This window comes from Alternaria arbusti, assembly GCF_024043155.1.
Source record: "Alternaria arbusti strain BMP 1465 chromosome Unknown scaffold_19, whole genome shotgun sequence".
Taxonomy (NCBI): Eukaryota; Fungi; Ascomycota; class Dothideomycetes; order Pleosporales; family Pleosporaceae; genus Alternaria; species Alternaria arbusti.
This window is the reverse complement of record NW_026249959.1, coordinates 114,890-128,486: the sequence shown is the minus strand read 5'-3', so window position 1 is coordinate 128,486 and position 13,597 is coordinate 114,890. Positions and strand designations below refer to the sequence as shown.

The following is a 13,597-nucleotide window of genomic DNA, read 5'->3' as shown; positions in this document are numbered from 1 at the left end:
CAATCTGCGCATGCATCACACATAGAGGATTTCGTCAGGAGTATGTGTACATGCTCAATACATTTCATTATGTAGAGCTATTGCGTATGGTACATAGCTATGTAATCGTGTTTCTCGTAACCGCTACAACGAGCGTGGGCATTGTTGCCAAAGAATGTACGTCATTATATTATACAAGTTTCGCCGGGGTATCAAACAACTACTTCGCTCAATGCTGACTCCATTCGATCGTGTTGAGGTCGACACCCTCCTGCACGAGTTCCCACAACGGGCTCAACTCGCGGAGGAAGGTAACGCGCTCCTTGACAGCCTTCAAGACGTAGTCGATCTCTGAGTCTGTAGTGTAGCGTCCGATACCGAAGCGGATACTGCTGTGCGCGCTCTCGTCACTGCTGCCAAGTGCCCGCAGGACGTAGCTGGGTTCGAGCGACGCCGATGTGCAGGCACTGCCCGAAGACAGGGCAATGTCTTTCAGCGCCATGAGAAGTGACTCACCCTCGACGTACGCGAATGAAACATTGACACAGCCGGGGTAGTGTCGCTCCCTGTCGCCGTTGAGTGTCGTGTGCTCGAGCGATAGGAGGCCTTCGAGGAGACGGTTCGACAGCGCAGAGATGCGCTTGGTATCATACTAGTCATTGTCAGCACAGTCCGAACAAAATTGACGTGACCAAAACAATGTGTGATAAGGAACTCATAACCCCTGCACTTGTGTCAACATGGCGCGTCGACGACCGAAGCCGCCTAACGCTCTGAAAGCCATGCATGTGTAAAGCAAATAATCATAGTGTTCGTGATAGTAAGGAAAGAAAGTACGTACCTCCATCTCTTCTTTGCAGATCCGTGCGGCTTCGCCCATACCGATGGCAAGAGGAGGTGCTAGTGTGCCACTTCGCAGTCCTCGCTCTTGACCACCGCCGCTGATGATAGGGTCGAGCCTGACCCTAGGCCGTCTTCGTACGTAACATGCGCCGACGCCCTTGGGACCGTAGATCTTGTGGCCTGATATCGACATCAAGTCGACATGCATCTTGTTGACGTCGATTGGGATCTTGCCGACAGCCTGCGCCGCGTCGGTGTGGAAGAAGATCTTCTTCGACCGGCAGAGCTTTCCGATCTCTTCAACGGGTTGTACAACACCAATCTCGTTGTTGACAGTCATGATACTGACAATGGCGGTATCGGGTCGCATGGCGGCCTCGAGCTGTGCCATGTCGATCAGGCCATTGTTTCCTACTGGCAGGTAAGTGACGGAGAAGCCTTCATCTTGCAAATGTCTACAGCTGTCAAGCACACACTTGTGCTCGGTCTGTGCTGTAATGATGTGCTTCTTCTTGCCGCTACGCCCAAAGAAGCGAGCTACGCCCTTGATACTCATGTTGTTACTCTCGGTAGCACCGCTGGTGAAGATGATCTCCTTTGGGTCTGCACCAATGAGGTTGGCGATGTGCGCGCGGGCATCCTCTACGGCCTTGTCGGTCTCCCAACCGTACGCGTGGGTTCGCGAATGGGGGTTACCGTACATGCCGGTCATGTATGGCATCATCTTGTCTACTACTCGTGGGTCCATTGGGGTCGTAGCTTGCATGTCTAGGTAGATAGGCCGTGAGCCCTGATCCATGACGGTTGCTTGCTTGAGTATGCCTGAAATTGTCAGCTTCGCGGAAAGCGGGGTGGCGTGAGTTCTGGCCTACCAGCAGTGGGACTCATCATGGCATCAGCGCTCATGCCTGTTGTTGGCATGGTCGCATCCTCTGCTCTTTCTCCCGTCTCCTTGAGGAAACTCCGCTGCTCCTTCTTGATGGCTGAGTCGAGATGGGAGGCGTTGGAGACGGTCGCCTGCGCGGGCTTGGACTCTGAGACATAGTGACGACGGATGCTCGAGACACGAGGAAACGCCGACGAAGGGTATCGACGAGAGGCAATGCGCAGGGCCTGCCTCGCGACGGTGGGTGCAATATGAGACATGGTGAGAATTGGAGTGTTGGGGTTGGGAGAGCAAATTGCCTCCCGAGGTATTAGAAGCTACGAAGTTTTAGCGCACGGATCTGCTTACTAAATGGGCCCCCAGCGTTCACGGCCACATCGTCCACTCGTCATGCATGGTTCATTGTTTGCCTGCACGACAAGATAGTCGTTCACGCGACCGCGCGCTGCTCTCAGCTTTTGGCCCCGGGTTTCTCGTGCACTAGCCGCAGCAGATCATTCACTCTTGGCGTGAAGTAATTGCACTCGTGCTCGTTTTCGCTCTCGGCGCTCCGCGACATCCGGCAGCCGTGGGCAGTTGGCTGGCATAGCCACAGGCGACGTCATCGACGATTCTAGCAGCCACGCCGGCGCCCGCATCGTTCGGCTGCTTCCTGCTGGCTTACATCTGCAGTCTCCACGGCGCCTCCTGATCCCTACTGTGTATCAATTCCCAGCAGACTTACAGACTTACCCCCACCATGAGTTGGAAAGGCCTAACAAAGACCGTCACCCGGGTACGGCAGGCGCCCTCATATGGCCTTCGGGCATCAACACGTGCTAACATGACGGTTTAGGCGCCCCAAACCTTCAAGCAAAGGTTCAACCTCGTACGTGTTCTGTAAAGGCCACCAGGGGCTTTCCCCTCTGCGCGCCTGCTTCCGGGTACGATTGGGCCTCCCTAACAGAGCGTGTAGGGTGAAATCACGAAGGACCCCATCTACACCGATGCCGAACGCCGCTTTCAGGAGCTGGAGAAGGAGACCAAGAAGCTCCATGACGAGTCCAAGAAGTATGCGCCTGTTGCGACACAGTCCTAGTTGCGACCCTGGCTAACATGCGACAGGTACTTCGAAGCCATAAATGGTGCGTAAACAACATGCAGCCCTACGCGATTTCGCCTAACCCACTTCGCAGGCATGCTCTCACATCAGATGGAGTTCTCGAAAGCGATCGCCGAAATCTACAAGCCCATCTCCGGCCGAATGTCAGATCCCGATTCATTCCTCGACGAAGGCAACACAGCAGGCATAGAAGCATGCGAACAGTACGAGACAGTCGTCAGGGAACTGCAGGAAACACTCAAGCCCGAACTTGAGATGATAGAGTCCCGGGTTATTCGCCCGGCGGACGAGCTACTAGTCATCATCAAAGCCGTACGGAAGATCGCCGCCAAGCGCGACCACAAGCAACTCGACTACGACAGACATCGCGCCGCATACAAGAAGCTCGAAGAGAAGAAGGACAAGACGTTGAAGGACGAGAAGGCCATGTACAAGGCCGAGAACGATGTGGAACAGGCTACGCAGGACTACAACTACTTCAATGATCTGCTAAAGGACGAGCTACCGAAGCTGTTCACGCTGGAAAGGGAGTTCATCAAGCCTCTATTCCAGTCTTTCTACTACATGCAACTGAACGTCTTCTATACACTACACGAGCGCATGCAACGGCTCGACATCGGCTACTTCGATCTTACTCTGGACATCGAGGCTGCGTACCAGAAGAAGCGTGGCGACACACAGGAGGAAGCGGAGAAGATCTCTATCGTGAAGTTCAAGACTACAGGAGGGGCTCGTGTCGCTGGCGCACGTCCAGGCCAGTCAAAATACGCAACGAAAGCTCTGGAAGCCAAGGCAGGCCGAAGTTCAATATCGGAAGAGACGGAAACACCTCCTCCGCCGTATTCTGCCGGACCTTCTGCAGCTACTGGAGATGTCAAATCCCCGACGCTATCAGCAGGTTCGTGGGGCTCTGCCGCCAAGGCCAAGGGCGCGCCTCCACCACCAAAGCCGAAGCCATCACGTCTCAGCGGTGTCCCGGCGACCGAGACCGTTACAGCTCTGTACGACTATGAAGCGCAAGCGGAAAGTGACCTGAGCTTCCTGACAGGCGACGTGATAGAAATCGTTTCAAGGACGCAGAACGATAATGAGTGGTGGATTGGAAAGGTACGGGGGAAGCAGGGACAATTCCCAGGTACGTATCTTCACTCGTATGGAGAGGGGATATACTGATCAGATTCCAGGCAACTACGTCAAACTGAATTAGGGCTTCAGTCATCCATCTCCCACCTTGCGGTTACGAGGCCACACATGTTGAAGCATGGTGTTGCCAGTGTTGCGTTTACAGCATCGTTCGGGGTTTACGTTAGACTTCCGTGCTAGATTTAAGCGATCAGCACATGTATTTGCATTGTTCAGACTAATCTTCAATCCTCTTCTGGGTAAACTCCGTTTCAATTTGAGTATTTCCATGTCGCAAAGCTCCTGTTCGTATTTGGGGTTGCTAGCATATGATGCTGGAGTGTTCTAGCGTGCAGTAGGCGGTGATCTTTCCGCCGCACCCCGCATGACGTGTGCCGGAGACATGGAGCAGTGGAACCCCTGCAACCTCACGAACATCTTCAGGGTATCGTGAAGTAATCCTTCCAGACCGCGGACTTCTACGAATCGAACAGCGACCAATTCCAAGTCCTTTTATATGCTACATCCATCATGCCCTACGAGTCAACAATTACCTTCACACTCGACACAATATGTCCCTGGTACATCCACCCACCCTTCGCGCCGAACCACCCCCTTAGACCCATTCCTCACCCTACCACAGGACATACCTAGGCTTCATCCGCCTCAACAAAGCCCTCTCCGCCTACCGCACCACCAACCCCTCTTCCCCAGCAACATTCACCCTCAAACTAGCCCCTTACCAACTCTACCCCGACGCCACCCAAGAAGGCGTCAACAAATATGAATGGTACAAGAACGAAAAGTACGACGGCAGCGAAGACCGGATGGAGAAGTATATGAATGTGATGCGTGATTTGGGTAAACAAGAGGGGATCGAGTTTGATTTTGGGGGTGGGGTGGTGGCGAATACGTTGCATGCGCATCGTGTGTTGCAGTGGTTGCAGAATAATAAGGGGGACGGGGCTGCGCTGGAAGCGGTGAAGGCGCTGTATACGCAGTATTTTGAGAAGCGCGCCCATCCATCGAGTCCAGAGACTTTGGTGAAGGCGTGCATGGCGGCTGGGCTGGGTGAAGAGGAAGCGGTGAAGTTGGTGGAAGACAATGAGGAGGAGTTGAGGGAGACGAAAGCGGCGATTAGGGAGCAAGCTGGGAATGGGGTGGATAGCGTGCCGTATGTTGTTTTTGAGGGTAGGAAGAGGGACTTTACGTGCGTGGGGGCGAAGAGTGTGGCGGAGTATGAGAAGGTGCTTGGGCAGGTTGCTAAGGAGTGTGCGTGAGGAGATGTGGTTGGGGAGTGGATGGTTGTTACTGGTGGAACGAAGTTCAAGTTCTTCTTCCTAGTCTTGCCATTCTCTCCACGGTATAGTGAAGTTCTTTTGTCGATCTTTCTATTTGTCCCAATCCCTTTATGGCACAGTGAATTTCTTGTGTTGATGATACTTCTCATTCGAGAGGACTTGATTGGATGGGTGCGTATGTATTTCGGAAGTCGTGAGCGCTCGGCTGCTTCGCGTAAGGCGTAGTGAAGGAACGTCATCGCCATTGCTGAACAGCCTCGGGCGTGAAAGCAACTACGAAGCAGCGAGGTACGTCACTGATCATCGTCCTGATCATTCGGAATCTACCTGGGTACATCAGATCAGCGTATCCCGTATCCGATTCGACCCGTTCGGCGCTATACTAGGTATGCTAGGCTCGAACGAGATAGTTATGCGAATATGTGGGGACTCCATTACGAAGACAGCCTTGCTAAGATCTACCCCATGTATCGCGGAATTCATCCCGGGTTCTATACTGCCTCACTCGAAATGCTCCTGATCTCTTCGAAACATGTTTGGTCTTTTACTAGACCTTGCACTTTTGTACTGCACCCATTTTTTTGGCAAATGGAGTCGAACGTTGCTTGATGCTCGAGTTCTTGGGAACGTTGCTCAGACAACAGAATATACTTTCGAAGATACTAGCCACCGGTTCTCTTAACTCGTTGTTTATCCGGGTATCTGGGTAACTTCATTCGCCAAATGTAACACTACGTGCACTACATTCCAGGCTACGATGGGGAAGTCAACACTACGGGAGGCCATGCCGCGGAAATGGACGCCGCTTTCCCAAACGGCAATACTTCTCATACCCACAATTCTTTGAAGAATCTAGGACGGCATGTTAGCGTCGGATGCAGCCATCTTCTGCATACTAACGGCAATAGCGGGTGATCCCTTCTATACGACCGTATACTCGCGGAACCAATGCCGGCAGGGAGTTCACTAAACGGATCAACTGGACAACGGGATGTACTGGCTTTCTTGGTCTGGAAAGCTTGTGTTGCTTGTAAGATGCTTACTGCTTTCCCAACAAGACTATCGTGATCAACACAGTGTACATGGGCCGCATCACACTGACCTCTACTGACGAAACTGAACACGGACCAAGTATTGGATTGAGTGAACGACCACGTGCTACACTGGATACCTGAGTAGTACATTAGAACGACTGGCGGTCTTGGATTAGTAGGTGGCCTTGCAGGTTGAAGTATGTCACTAGATGTAGATCTTCCTGCCCATTACTACGTCAAGTACACTCTGACGAGTTGAACCTTTCGTACCTTCCATCTCAGGCTTCGTCGATACACGTCTTTTGTAAAGGGCAATGCTCATTGGACCCGCGAGGCTGACGGCGTGACATGTTCACTTGATCTCTCGACGGAGAAGCCCACTCCGTGTAGATCACGTATGCTGCATTTTATGGAGAGAGTGGGTTTCACGGGGAAGAAAGACGTAGGTGGCATAACATGAGATGAAAAGGTCGGATCGATCGTCGATTTCGAGCAATGCTGGCTTCACGGCCAGATATAAAAGGAGGTGCTTGAGCGCGAACTGATGAAGCATCTCACAGCAACATTGTATCACTGTCCAATACAATCACACGACCAAGTATCTCAGCTGCGACAAATCAACACACGAAAATCGCCATCATGCAGTATGTTGTGCATTACATCCCAAAATACACACATCACTTACTTGAACCCAGGTTCTCAGTAAATTCCCTTGCGATGGTACTCGCAACAGCCATGACCACCACAATGGCCGCGCCCACCAACAACCTCGCCGTAAGCAATCTCCCTCAGAACGAAATCAATTTCATATACAGACCTCCATCTAACCCTCCACTCAGCTCCGCCAAGACGACGGCGTAACCCGCTGCAAAGTCGAAGCCGAAGCCTCGCACTCCTACGGCGGCGGCGGCCCCGGTCAAGTGCCCGTCGACATCACCGGCGGAGGAATTTACTGCTACGACGTCAACGACAACCAAGTCTACGCTAACGGAGACGCCAACGTGAACAACTTCAATGGCGCTACCAACACGGTGTCGGGAGCAGACTGCCATACCCAAGGCGATGTCACGTTCCACACTGCGTATAATACCGCGAGTAACCACTTCGAGATATGCACTATTACGTACAATGGGGCGGATACTGAGGGTGTGGTTACTAGCAACATTGATTCTGGGACGGTGAGCGTGTCGACTTCTTACTGTACTATCTACATTCCTTGCTAGGTGGTCGGTATGCTCGCTGGAAGAATGGTTGAGTGTCAGTCAGTACCTAGGTAGCGAGCAGCACCCAATAGACTGTCAAATGAGAAACACAATGCCAAGTAATTGCTAGTACCACGCAAGATATATCTTGAATGTCTTCATTGGAGTGGTCCGCTTCAATGACGCTCGAACCTTAGAAATAGACAGGGAAAATACCAGCTCTTTCGATCAGAAATGACATGAGCCAGTTAGCCGCCTTAACAACCACTATGCAGTAGATTCTATACCCAAACTCGTAAAAGAAAAAGAATAAAGCAACGATCAAGGAGAATGCCTGGTCCCATTCTGTGATTGCTTGCGGTGCACACGGAAGGAGAGAGCACCGCTTCATCAGCACTACATTACTATCATTCATAGAGCCCCAAACAACATAGTAAAGAGCCAACGGAAAAAATGCGTAAAGCCAAAACATTCCACCAGAGAGATTATTCGCGGGGTTCATGTTTTGGCCAAGTACCATATACATGGTTATTGCAGAAGCTACCTTGAGCATGATATAACTAAACGTGTTGTGGCCGGCCAGATCGTTGTAAATGTATGGTACAACGAGAAAGTTTGTCGCTACGGGGAGTAGCAAGCCGATGGCGATGCACAGTAGACGCCGGTCGGCAAGCCTTTTTCTTTGAGGATTTATGTCTTTTGATCTGTGAAGACATTGCCCGATTTGCAAACATGCATTGGAGATGCCAACTCGTACCACAGCTAAAGCTGCGATAGCACTCTGCGACTGGGTATCTTCCGTTTTCTGGACAGTCCGACGTAGGATATCAATAGCGGCCCAGTTTGTGTATAGCGCATAGCTCATAAAGTGCAAGTTGTGCGTGTAGTCGCCCAGAAATATCAGTATCCATGAGGAGACGAGAGTAATCACCCATGCGGCCCATGTTCCTGGACCGTAGAATCCGCTGACTTCGGCATAGTCGGAGGAGGATTGAGATGTTTCAAGTGACGTGACGGACTGGGACGTGTTGGTGAATCGGTCGGGAAAGGATTGGATGGAAGAAGTAACATTGGGCTGCAGTCCGAGCATAGGCGGCATGGTAGCAAGGCTGGTCGTGGAGGTGCGGCAAGTGCAATCGTGCGTGATCCACCACACTCTTGAATATGTGTCGAGAAGCTCGGGACAGCGCAAATGTGAAAATTGGACGAGTAACAGACCTGGAGTAGGCGGTGATTAAGAGTAAGCTCAAGAACTTCCCAGCGACGGTTTAGCCTGATCAAGACATGCACTATCGACGTGTGTGGCTTGCGCTCAGCCACATTCGCCAAAGCGTGGGGGCTGAGTGACCTGCACCTTCCCCCCTGGCGCGGCTTCAACGAAGAATTGAATGTATCTTTGACTCAGCCTGGGACCTGGACTTGCTTTGAGCTGGATTTTATGACCGTACTATGAATGCGATAGCTTTGGTCATGGCCGCTTTTTGGCAGGGGACAAGACTACCCGATCAGAATTTGGACCAACCTCATTGCGAATAAGGTTTGCAGACAGAGGGTCTACTAAGCTAGCGGGCACCATGACGCTGAGCTAGGAGGATACGTTTGCAAGAGCGTGGAATAGCCACCACCGAACCGACAACTGGCAGCAAGAAACTTCTGGACAATTGTGGACGGAACATTCCTATATTTCTTTGAGCTACTTCGCAATTCGTTGCCAGATCGTCCACATACCTTGCAATACTTCTCTTCCAATGCGAAAAGTATCATAGCCAAACTCATACAAGAAAAGGAACAAAGCAACTATCAGAGAGAACGCCTGGTCCCATTCTCCAATACCCTGTGGCGCACAAGGAACGTAATAACACTGTTCAGGCAAGCTAGCGATGTGATCCCTCCGCCAATCTACCGTTGCACTAACCCTACTGTACGCCACAAAACCAAGCGACAGAATAAGGTAGTCACAGAGAATGACAACATTCAACACGGTGTTCCGCTTATATTCGATCGGCAACAGGAGCTGCCATGCGTTGAAGCCCACGAACAAAAAGCCCTGAATACAACAAATGTACAACAAAGCCCAATTGAAAGCAGAAATAGAAGAACGCGCGAAAGCATGAAGCCCCATCGAAAGTGGAAGCACTGCTCCGATACTCAGGATCAAGCGACGTCGCGCTTCCAACGAACGATCAGCTTGAGACATACGATGCAGCCTGTTATGACAAACTGACAGCTGCATAACGACCTGGTAAACTCCAAGCTGTACCACCGCAATGGAAGCAGCAATGTTTTCGAACCGTGCGCGGTCTTGGTCTGAGAGATCGTGTTGGTCTAGTGGAGGAGCCGGGATACCGTGGCGGATAAGGTCAATCGCAGCCCAATTTGTATACATTGCGTATCCGATGAAATGGAGGTTGTGCGTGTAGTCGTCTTGGAGAAGAGGTATCCACGATGCAAACATGGTGATGACGCACGCAGCCCAAGCTCCAGGGCCGTAGAAGCCGCTGACTTGCATCGACTCGGGCGCCGGTTGGATCGCTCTCGGGATGATCATCGCAGTAATCGTAGGGTGTCCAATCCAGATATATCTTGTACAGCTCAGTTGCGGAAAGGCTCTGAAGTTTGGACTGTGAGCATGGAGGTTTTCGTGGTGAATAATTTGGAGCGTGGAGAGGCTGAAGACGCTTTTTCGAAACCTCAAAGTAAAACGCGATGGTATCCGAAGTGACGGATTCTATTTTCGGTCTCTGTCAATTCGGGATGACATGAGAAACCGAGAAGGAACCTTGGAAGGTGTGCACAAGGCCTGGTGATATATCCTGGCTTCTTCGAGGTCGAGGTGTGTGGCGCAGCGCAAGCCACAGCTGACAAGCGTGGCCGTAGGGGCAGTGCAAGCCCGCACATCATTCCTCCCCCTATTGGTACCTGAAACGGAGGAAGAGGAGGATAGTCTGCGATGGCCAGTTATGGTTGACCTAAGAAAAGAACCTTGAGCTCCTGTGTTAATGATGCTTCTCTTTTCGAGGAGACCTGATTGGATGGGTACATATGGATCTCAGAAATTGTGAGTCGCTCGCTGCGATAGGTCATTAGGAAAAGAACCGTAACGCAACTACTCCGTGTTGCAAGACGTATTTTGTCTCTTCAACACCAAAAAAGGTCTTGTAAGAATATCGACTGATACTAGATGAGAGCAGATGTAGCAAGACTAGTCTAATCTTGATTAGCAGACCTTTGTAAAATGAATTAGTCTGTTACAGGGCTGGAAACAAGGGTAAGAGTAGCTGATTGAAGGAGCAAGATACGTCTTGCAACATAGAGTATCTTCATAATCCCGTCATCACGGCCTAAGCCCATCCGGCGACCCCTCCGGCGACCTCTCCTCCCCATCCCCGTCATCTCGACCTGCCCCTCTCCTCCTCATCCTAAACCACCCCCCAACACCCCCTCTCCCCCTCCCCTCTCCAACGACCTCCCCATCCCTCTCCCCCATCCCCACAACAACCAACTGCTCCCCCTTCCTCTTAACAATCCAATCAACCTGCATATCCCTCTTCTGCGGCCCCTCCTGCGGCCTCCCCTGGAACAACCCATCCGAAGGCGGAGAATGGTATCCGAGGACAAATAGCACAAGCGGCTCGCACAAATCCGTGATGAGTTTGATGCGCAGCAGCACGGCGAAGTAGATCAGGATGAAGATGTTGATGAGGAGTGTGAGGGCAAGGACAACGAGGAGCGCTTTTTGGTAGCTCTTCTCGCCGCCGGACATGTACTGTGCGACACGGACGGAAGCGTTGAAATACTGCATTTGAGGGGTATTGAAGTCGTCGGCGGAGGTGGGGGAGAAGGGTTGGAAGGGGAAGTTTTGGGTTAGGTCTAGGACGGTGCATGTTGTCATACTCAAAAGCGCCTCTGCGGGACTCGGTAGTGTTTTGTTGAGTTTGGGTTCTGTGAGTTGGAGTTGAGTGAATATACGGGCTGTTGAGGCGTCGCCGTCGAAGACGCCGTTGTTTAGACTGAGGGAGTTGAGGAGGTTGAAGCCTAGGTCGCGCCAGCCTACGAGGGCTGTTCTGTCGTCGGTGGATCGGAGGGGTTGGATGGCGGAGTCGTCGCTGTGCTTTCCGTTTGCGTCGTCGCAGACGGCTTCGAGGCTTTGGCCGCCGGATGAGGCGTTGTAGCGTGTAGTGCAGGAAGTTGTGATGCCTGCTTTCATGGAGCAGAGAAAGTAGTCTTTGGTGGTGTTGTCAGGAGCTTTGCCAAGCAGGTAGACTTCTGGTCGGTCGCCGAGCTCGTAGGGTACTTGAGTGTGGTTTGCGATCTACCCAATTAGTCTTTCTTCTTCCGATTAGTACAGACCCACTCACAGTGTTTCCTGCTTTCGGATACTTGAGAAAAACTGTGTGACGTTAGTAAATGTCGTTCATACAGAGGATCTGACTTACTTGGTCTAGCACGCGAGTGATCTTCCGTCTCATCCTTCCATCCAAACACATCGTCAAGCACCGTTTTGTTGTTCGTGTTGGTCCCCTCTGGAAATCCTAGGATGGGCCACCAGTTGACCGACTTCGAGCCTTCTTCCATGGGAATTGCATTGGGCCAATTTGTATATATGAGTGGAGCTAGTTCCTCCTCTTTGGCATTGACACAGAGTGCATTGAGTGCGAAGCTGGCGACTGAAGCGTGGATGGAGTATGAGCCACCGTCATGGAGATCCTAGGATCATTAGTATGGTTTGAATTTGGCATGAACGATCTACCTACTTCTGGCTGCAGCAAGTCATTCTGAACATTGCGAGCTGCTGCCGGTATCCCTCGATGAGGTACGGCTATAGTAATGTTGTTGACTATGTTGAGTTAGCGGCGTAAGATCAGAAGAACCTTGGCCACGAACTTATCCTGCCTGCCTTCTCAGACTCAGCTGCGACATCATGATCATCAAGCCATGCAGTAGTAACAGTGACATTGTTGTCTAGCGATGCACTGATCGGCTTTCGTTCCAGAAGGCGCTCAGACATCCAAGCAGGGTTTGTTGCAGCTGCTTGATCGTCCCATGCGGACATATACTTGATAAAGTTGCGGCCACAGAGCGAAGACCACTTCATCGCAAGACATGTGCTACCGCCCCATTGTGTGTCGCCGACATCAGGCCAGGCAGTGAGACAAGTCTTATCAGCTTTCAAGGTGCTGGAGAAGTCGCCATCTACCTGGCCAGCAAGCATCTGATGCTCCCAGGGCGGGAGGCGTAACTGTGGTTGCACTGAGATGTGTTAGCGACTCGTGGTAAAAGACCAATGGTACTGGCATACCAAGAGCACCTGCAGCGGTTGTATACAGTAGAGAGAGGATGGCTGTAATCAGTGAGAGTACTCCCAACACACTGAAGCCAGCGACCCTGACGCTGTGCCACCCGCTGAATAATTTCCCTGGTTGACTTTCCAAAATCAGCCAACGTGAGCGCTGGCCCGAAAAGCTGTCAACTTACAGAATCCAGGATCGCATCGACACACTAGCCAAATTGATGCCTTTCTGCTGAATAGCTCTTCGCGACAGGACCTGCCCTATGAACGCCAAGAATACCATCACGAACGATAGCTCGACAGTCTTGGCGATGAAGGCCGTCAATAGCGCCGCCGAGGAAGGGGAAAATCGCCCACGTGCTGATACGACATGTCCATACTTTGGCTGTATCAAGGCGACGATGAAGAACAAGGCCGAGCATAAAGTCGAGTATAATGACGTCAATAGTAGTGTTATTGAATATCCGCTTCGTTGTGGTTCAAGTAGGCCTTGGGTGTATAAGAGTGGCAGCATGCTCCTCGAACTATCTAACCGAATTGAGTATCTCACGCAGACAAATCAGGGGGTCGCCTTACTTTTGGAGTCGGCGGTGAAGCTCCTCATGCTGCGTCCATCCGCTGGACTAAGGAAGGGGTTCTCCGCAGCGTCGTCTCGCGGGCTCGCCATGCTGTCGGGATGATGGCCGTAACCAAGACCATGGACGACCCGCTATATACGCGAAGAGAATCTGAAAATCAAGGATAAGCGAAGGATGGGGCGCAGGTCGCAGATGCGGCGCGGTGAGGTGAAGCAGGTTATGATTATTTTAGTGGTTTCAGAGCGGCCGAGCGGTCGTCT

General features: G+C 51.7%; 5 protein-coding genes across 5 annotated transcripts; 3 read left to right on the top strand and 2 right to left on the bottom strand.

Moving 5' to 3' along the window:
- Positions 1 to 208: 208 nt before the first annotated feature.
- On the bottom strand, positions 209 to 1,968 carry J4E86_009879 (uncharacterized protein; the record flags this gene model as incomplete). The annotated part of the gene is made up of 3 exons (XM_051450379.1): positions 209 to 631; positions 821 to 1,644; positions 1,695 to 1,968. The coding sequence occupies 3 exons, from the start codon at positions 1,966 to 1,968 to the stop codon at positions 209 to 211; spliced, it is 1,521 nt and encodes a 506-aa protein (XP_051298300.1).
- A 479-nt stretch (positions 1,969 to 2,447) lies between these two features.
- On the top strand, positions 2,448 to 4,017 carry J4E86_009878 (uncharacterized protein; the record flags this gene model as incomplete). The annotated part of the gene is made up of 5 exons (XM_051450378.1): positions 2,448 to 2,483; positions 2,664 to 2,758; positions 2,813 to 2,832; positions 2,884 to 3,945; positions 3,995 to 4,017. The coding sequence occupies 5 exons, from the start codon at positions 2,448 to 2,450 to the stop codon at positions 4,015 to 4,017; spliced, it is 1,236 nt and encodes a 411-aa protein (XP_051298299.1).
- A 446-nt stretch (positions 4,018 to 4,463) lies between these two features.
- Positions 4,464 to 5,212, top strand: J4E86_009877 (uncharacterized protein; the record flags this gene model as incomplete). The annotated part of the gene is made up of 2 exons (XM_051450377.1): positions 4,464 to 4,513; positions 4,576 to 5,212. 2 exons carry the CDS (start codon positions 4,464 to 4,466, stop codon positions 5,210 to 5,212), a joined length of 687 nt encoding a protein of 228 aa, XP_051298298.1.
- Positions 5,213 to 7,014: 1,802 nt separating this feature from the next.
- Positions 7,015 to 7,592, top strand: J4E86_009876 (uncharacterized protein; the record flags this gene model as incomplete). The annotated part of the gene is made up of 3 exons (XM_051450376.1): positions 7,015 to 7,041; positions 7,107 to 7,445; positions 7,545 to 7,592. The coding sequence occupies 3 exons, from the start codon at positions 7,015 to 7,017 to the stop codon at positions 7,590 to 7,592; spliced, it is 414 nt and encodes a 137-aa protein (XP_051298297.1).
- A 3,211-nt stretch (positions 7,593 to 10,803) lies between these two features.
- Positions 10,804 to 13,426, bottom strand: J4E86_009875 (uncharacterized protein; the record flags this gene model as incomplete). The annotated part of the gene is made up of 7 exons (XM_051450375.1): positions 10,804 to 11,781; positions 11,828 to 11,859; positions 11,906 to 12,176; positions 12,224 to 12,306; positions 12,354 to 12,719; positions 12,769 to 12,810; positions 13,336 to 13,426. The coding sequence occupies 7 exons, from the start codon at positions 13,424 to 13,426 to the stop codon at positions 10,804 to 10,806; spliced, it is 1,863 nt and encodes a 620-aa protein (XP_051298296.1).
- Between the last annotated feature and the right edge of the window lie 171 nt (positions 13,427 to 13,597).